We start from the raw sequence: 6774 nt of genomic DNA, 5'->3' as shown, positions 1-6774 counted from the left end.
ACGCCACACACGCAAACACCTACGCGTAGATACACACGCACGGCACGCCAGCCCTACAGGCTGCCACTTCCACCAACAGCGACTTCACAGGATGGACTCCGTGGATAGTATTTCTTCGGTCAGACAGTTGGAAAACACAATACAGCTGGATCCGTATTTCTGCTACTGTTTGTACATTCATTTTAATGCTCAGGAAAATATATATTTTATTTTATTAAGTTTTGCTGCAAAACAAAGAAACCAAAATGAAATCCCTTTTTCTCATGTCTTAGTTATTACTATTTATTTTCTTTACACTTTGATTGGAGTATTTAACACCTGCCTTTGGCATTATGAATAGAAAGCTCAGGAGTCTCTGAACACACTGTTGTGCCAAAAAAAAAAATAAAATAATGGAAGAAGAGTGTCACTTAGAGGTTAGAAATATTTGTTGTAACAACATGTTTTCTCCAATCAGTGTTCACTACTTTATCTCTAAGGCACACACTCTGTCTTTAGGATCTCGTTACATCCAGATCTGCCTCTGTCAGTCCCAGTTCTCGTGGAGCCCCTCAGGACCAGTTGAGAGCACGTGGTGTCTTCGGACGTTACCACTGACAGGCGCCTGGGAGAACCGATGCCATGACCGCTCTCCTCTGGTATCTCGTCGCGTGAAGTGCAAGCGTTATGCCTAGCCGTTGCCTGCCAAGGTAGAAGGTACGTCCTCCTTACAGCATCTCCCCTCAGAGCAGTGCAAGGCTGCAAACCCGACACTGCAGGGCACCAGACGTGGTGCAGTCACTGGCATTGGATGCTTCTGCATATGGAAGTCTATTCCCCTCTGGTCTGAAAGTCTCTTGTGCCTTCAGTAGGTCAGTGTTCTTCACTTCAGGTCTTTCTGATGGATCTGCAGCACAGGGCGAGGGGGCTGCCTGCCCTCAAGCACCGCTCCTTGGCCGTCGGACATCGTAAGCAGAGGGAACTCCCTCCACCTCCACCCAAGTCACATCAGTTATTTCCTTCCCTCTCTTTCAGGATGGCTTTGCAGGTAGCCAAACACACCAGCCTGACTAGCGCTTCTCATCTAAAATGCAAACAAAAAGGAAGTAAAGGAGGGAGGTGGGAATGGGAAGGGAAGCAAGCGTATCCTTAGACAAAGATCTGAATCCTCTCCCGGATAGCCTGCCGGCAGATGGGGCAGACAGTAAGGGCTGTGCTGCAGTCTGGGCAAGAGCCATGTCCACACTGGAAGACCAGTTTGATTTGGTCATCGATGCAGATAGGGCAGGTGATGCGCTCTTCCATCTGCCGGTAGCGGCTCTGCAGCTCCTCCATGAGCTTCCTCTGATCTGTGGATTCAGAGCTTGGGCTGCACTCCACCTCGGTGCTGTCTGCGGGGTGGAGAGCAGGAAGAGTTAGTCACTGCTGTGCTCTGCCGCACGCAGCATCTCTTTAATTAGACTCAGCCCCTCAAGAATAGCAATTAAGTCAGACTAAACTCTCTTCACTGCGCCTTATCCAGGGATTCCTCGACTAAAAAGCCTGAGATTATGCTTTTTACAGACTGCCGGTGTTGCTTTCTCTGTTTAGTTGCTCAGCTGGTTTGTGTGCGTGTGGTTTTGTTTGAGTTTGTTCATTTGGGTTTTTTAAAGGAAACAAAACGTTGTCTGATATGTCCTGCCTTGGTGTTCTGTAATACACTGCTGCTACCTTCAAGTAAAAACATTCAAAGCTGGTTGTGATGTTCTGCCATACTAGTCTGGGAATCCTTGCAGTGCTATCAGTACTGGGTTCTCTCAGCCTCCTGTTCACTTACGTTGACTTTTTCATACGTGAAGCTACACAAATAGAGTCATTTCGTCAGCTCTATGAAACTGAAAGAACCCCAAATCCTGGACAACTGCCAGCTTAGGTACAGAGACTCCTCCTGGTTTCAGCTGAATACAGCCACTGTTCCTCTGCTGCTGCTCCGTCTCTGATTAGACAGCTTTACACCTCGGCACAGATGCCCCTTTCCCCAACATTCTGGAATTAGTTGCACTTCAGCGGTGCAAGAAGTGATTTCAAATGCACAAAGGTGAAGCACGTTTGGGGACAGGGAGCTTGCTAAAGGCAAACACTGGAGACATCACGGATACGGAGGTCCTGCTGATATTCTCAGGAGACCTTGATTTTCCTCCTGCAGCAGAAATCTGCGTGCAAATGTCTCGTTTGGAATTCTCATCATTGTTTTCTTGCCAGTCTGTAGCAAAGACAAAGGCTCTTGCCTACTGTAGGTAAGCTTGCTATTTTTTGCGTTATGGAGTTCCAAAGAGGATTTCTGTCCCTGCCAGCTGTGGGTGTTCAATGCCATGGACAGATTCTTGGTTCCCCTGTGCTTTTGTCCAGGCACCAAGTCACAAGGCCACAGTCTGACTCCAACAAAGGAGTCCCCAATGCTAAGCCATGAGCAGCAGGACGTGGAACTCATTTTCATGTGCACTTGCCCTGTGAGTGATCTCAGCTAGAAAGACATCAACTCTCACAACCACTATGGAACAAGCTTCAGTGGGCAACCTGCATTAATTCTAAGGCAAGTGCAAACCTGCTAATAGCTCGCCGATATGCCTAACGTTGCCCTCTCTGGATGCTGAGTAACATGGACAGAAGACAACCTGTTTAAAACTGGGCTAAAGAGCTTTATCAAAACAATCCAGCTCAATGATTCCTGGATAGCTGGCTAATGCCAGCCCTGCGTAGACGCTGTGATTTCAGCCAAGGGAAAAGCAAGGCTTTCAGAAGACGTACATTTTTCCTTTCTCACAAGTTTTCACTGTTAAATCACTGCCTGTGAAAACGGTTAGACTGACACAGGGAGAACTTAATACTTGCTTTCAATACACAAAATAAGCCAGGCACAGGACAAGCTTCCTCAAACGTCCTGTCCTGTCTACGCAGCTGGAGCTTGGCCCATGGCACCTGAGAGAATCTACCTTTTCCTCTCTAAAGGTGGTCAATGCAACAGGCACACACATGCCCCCAAAAAACCCCAAACAAACCAAAATCAACTCCCTTCTTTACGCTTATTTCACTGAAAATTATTGATGCTGCTCAAACGAACACTGTGCAGGGCCCTTCCCACAGCACTTACCAGCAGGAATAGAAAACATACCTTGTTTCAGTTTTTTCGTTATTGTCACTTGACATTTGATGCACTTCTTCATTCTCCTGGAGCATTCTACCACGAACGACACAAGAAGAGATTACAATTAAGCCCATTGATGCCAGAATCGGGAAGAAGATGACATTCTCAAGAACATCAGCTTTGAACAACCAGAGACCTCCCTGGGTGATTAAGAGATTGCTTCTGCACGGAAATGAGGACACTACCTTCTTTTTCAGCTACATCCTCATCTCGCTCTTTAGTCTTCCCTACACCAGTAGCAAATACAACACCTTTAAAGCCCCAATGCTCTGTGCTACTGGAATTGCTGCACTGTGGGTCAAAACAGCCCTTTGCTCTGAGAGAAAAGGATGCAGCTCTGGCATACAGTCCTTACCGAATTCCCTGCGGTCAGCCTGGGAATGCCTGGGGAGATAACAAACTTGCTGACGCGTTTGAGCAGGCTGCCATTAAAACAACTGAAATGCAAACTAGTAACAAAAGCCAGAGAAGCGGGAAATCCTTCTTAGGAGGTTTTTGATGGATAAAGCACTGCCAGCTAGAACCGAAACATCTGGCTTTCCTCCTGAATTATCCAGGGCATCTATAAGCACAAGCAAAGCTGCCTGGGATCCTCATCGGCAGACAGTCAGCACACTGTGCTTTTCATAGATAGCTTTGGACATCTTATCTAAGACAGTGGTGCTGGAATCCTGCTGGGGTTGTTTCAGGACACAAACAGCACAATAGCTTTGTGTCTAAACAGAGCTTGATTTATGAGAGTCCAGCTAGGGAAGCTATGTGGTGGAACAGGAAAGAAAAATTATTAAAAAAGGGAAAAAAAACCAAACCAAAACAGAAAGGACCTACCTTCACACACAATACTGTGCTGGCATGGGAAGAAATGGATGAGCAAGGCCAGCTCTGAGCAGACCAGGCACTCTGTGGGGACTGCCACACTGGAGACACTCAGGTTGGTCATTGTGTTGGGGGTGGTGTGCACACGGCGAAGGCTGCAGGTGATGGCTGAGCTGTCTGAAGAAACCTGCTGTTCCCTGCAACCGTGAACACGTAATAAAATTTGAGCCACGTACTCCAGGTCCTCCGACAGCAACCAAATAACATCGTATTGATCCCTGGCAAACACTCCACATGGGGACAGAGCAGCAGATGCTCAGGTAGCGTGAACTTGTGAACCTTCATTGCCCTAGTGGGACCAGCTGAACCTCTAGTAGCTGGAATTGACTGGATCTATCTAAAAAGAAAGGGAAAGACCAGGGATGACTAATATTTACACAAGCTGAAAATCTCTTTTGCAGGGCAAGAGTAAGGTATCAACAGTATAACCATCTTCTGGGAGAAGTCAGCTTTTCGAAGCTACTTAAAAAGTGAAGCCCTAAGGATCCTCCGTATTTGCATGTTCCCGGGATGGTTGTCTGTGATTCGGATTTCTGTCCTGACATTATGAGCCCTAAATCCAAAGCCCTCAGCATCCAATCCACCCATTACTTCTCCTGCCAGCCAGTCAGCTGCTAGCTAGACCTACTACCTAAGCACCTAGTCACTACTGCAAGAGTGACTAATGATTGACCAGATGGGACAAGGATAGTCATTTACTACCAGATATCTTAAGTACTTACCAAAAAATCCCTGGCCCACTAGGAGTATTGCGAAGGGATGCTTTTGGGTCTTTTGATACAAGGCCAGGAAGTTTCTGGGAGGAAAATGCTATCTAGCTTCCTGCCAAAGTGGCAGTAGCTTTGTTATAAATGCACATGAAGCCCAGATACTCTTCCTCTTCTAGACCTGTTAATTCCAGTCAGACTAACCAAGCAGCCTAAGAAGGTATAGTAACCATCCTGTCCTGACAGCTCCTGCGTGCGACGCTGGGACACACCACGGGTACTTAGGATCTAGCGTGCAGCACTCGGTCTGCAGCGGCTGCCTTAGCTCTGCAGACACACACCCGAATCCTCCAGCGGTAACACGACTGTGGGTCCGTGCCCTCAGATCAAACACAACTCTGCTTTCACGTTTGCAAAGTCAAAATCCAAACAAATGTTTCTCAGAACCTGAGACAGAGCCATCTTTGACTTGCTACTCTCCCTTTGGCATTTTCTCAGCTATTTCTCTTATCAGTCGAAAACCAAACATTTATCTAGCTCTGGAATAAATTCTGCAGATTCTGGTGCCCACTCTTTTCTTGCACTTCCTCTCTGCATAGACTTTAAACATCTGCAAACGCAGAATCCAATGAAAGTAAAACAGAACCCAGAATCACTCCGCAAGGGAGAAGTTGCTCTTGGCTTCAGTGGCCGGTCTTCTCGCACTGCCTCAGGGCCCTCTGTAAGTCAAGAGGCCGAGTTTGCACCGAGCAGTATTCATCAGCTTTTTCAAAGGGCAGGATGTACCCTTAAATAACCCCTGCAGAAACACAGGGTCAGCAACCGGCTCCAGCTGAAACAGGAGCTGCTCGGACTGACATCCAAAGTGTCTCAAAGCTGCTTCATCCCTCCTGGAAGACGACCTGCGTGCAGTGACACGCAGTGCTGTGCAATACTCTGCATTTTGCAGGGAAGTACAGTGTGGCTGGTTTCCAGAGGATATGGTTTACCTGAATTTCTGTGAGAAGTCTTTGACGATCTGGACAATCCTCCCATCTGTAATAAGGTCTAGAGGAGACTTTCCCCGATGGTTTGCATAATTAATATCTGCTCCTTCTTGTGCTAAGTAACATGCAATTGCAGTTCCAACATTCAGCTCTACATTTCCAAGAAAGCCAGAAGCCTGCAGCTAAAATATGTTGAGAAACACTCTGTTAATAGAAAAAGTTTCTGTTACGTGGCTTTGATCTGTATCAAGTTCTAAACAAAGTCTTAATCCTTGTACTTACAATTTGAAAGTGCAATTTAGCATTCTTTTTTGAAAACACAAAAAGATCCTTCAGCATGTAAACAGTAGACTCAAATCTTGCATTCCGGGAACAAGAACACATAAGATTGACCCTAACTGGTGCTAATTGTTACTTATCACAGTAATAGGCACTCACTTCTTCAGGTACTGAAAAGAAAGCACGCTGAAGACACTGCAGTCCGTACCAACTCACGAACAGCTGTACATACACATATTTCACATATTTGAAAAACCAAGTTTTTGTGTAGATTATCCAAACTAATTTCAAGTCAACAAAAATTTTCCACCGACTTAAAAGACCAGGTCACGTAGATCAGGGCAAGTAAAATAAGACGTGAAGGAGTCTACGGCATGTAGTTATAACGTTACTGCAAACAGTATTGGAAATGACACGAGCAGATCCCTCATGTTGCCGTAAGACTTTCTGTGTCTGGGCTATCGGCTGTCCCTAGCACAAGCTAAGGCCCAACAACCAGCAAAGCTGTTACGCAGCCTTTCAGTGAGCTGACGAAGCCCGCCCTTGCTGCTCACCCCTCTGCTCCGATTTGCAGGCAGAGGAATTCAGAAGAAAGAAGCGATTGCTGAGCTGGTGTGGGGTGTCTCTGTGGAACGTCAGTGGCTGAACAAGCCTGAGGACCTTGAGGGTGGAGCATCTTTGACCACGCACTTGAGCCATCAACTCATGCTGTCAACGCCGGTAGCTCGGTCATGAGCAGAATGGAAGAGCAGCAACGCACAAG

General features: G+C 46.7%; 1 protein-coding gene across 5 annotated transcripts in view; it reads right to left on the bottom strand.

Annotated features, from left to right (window-relative positions):
- Positions 1-156: 156 nt before the first annotated feature.
- The window catches only part of MIB2 (MIB E3 ubiquitin protein ligase 2), a 49660-nt gene continuing 43042 nt past the window's right edge, over positions 157-6774 (bottom strand). For all 5 annotated transcript variants that reach the window (XM_074560826.1, XM_074560830.1, XM_074560828.1 and 2 more), the window contains 4 exons: positions 5736-5914; positions 3992-4176; positions 3131-3196; positions 157-1370 (listed from right to left, as the gene is read on the bottom strand). In XM_074560826.1, coding sequence (XP_074416927.1) covers positions 1129-1370; positions 3131-3196; positions 3992-4176; positions 5736-5914 — 672 coding nt within the window. In that variant the 3' untranslated portion in view covers positions 157-1128. The remainder of the gene's footprint in view (positions 1371-3130; positions 3197-3991; positions 4177-5735; positions 5915-6774) is intronic.

This window comes from Larus michahellis, chromosome 16, assembly GCF_964199755.1.
Source record: "Larus michahellis chromosome 16, bLarMic1.1, whole genome shotgun sequence".
In the NCBI taxonomy this organism is placed as follows: Eukaryota; Metazoa; Chordata; class Aves; order Charadriiformes; family Laridae; genus Larus; species Larus michahellis.
This window is presented reverse-complemented; position numbering and strand designations above follow the sequence as displayed.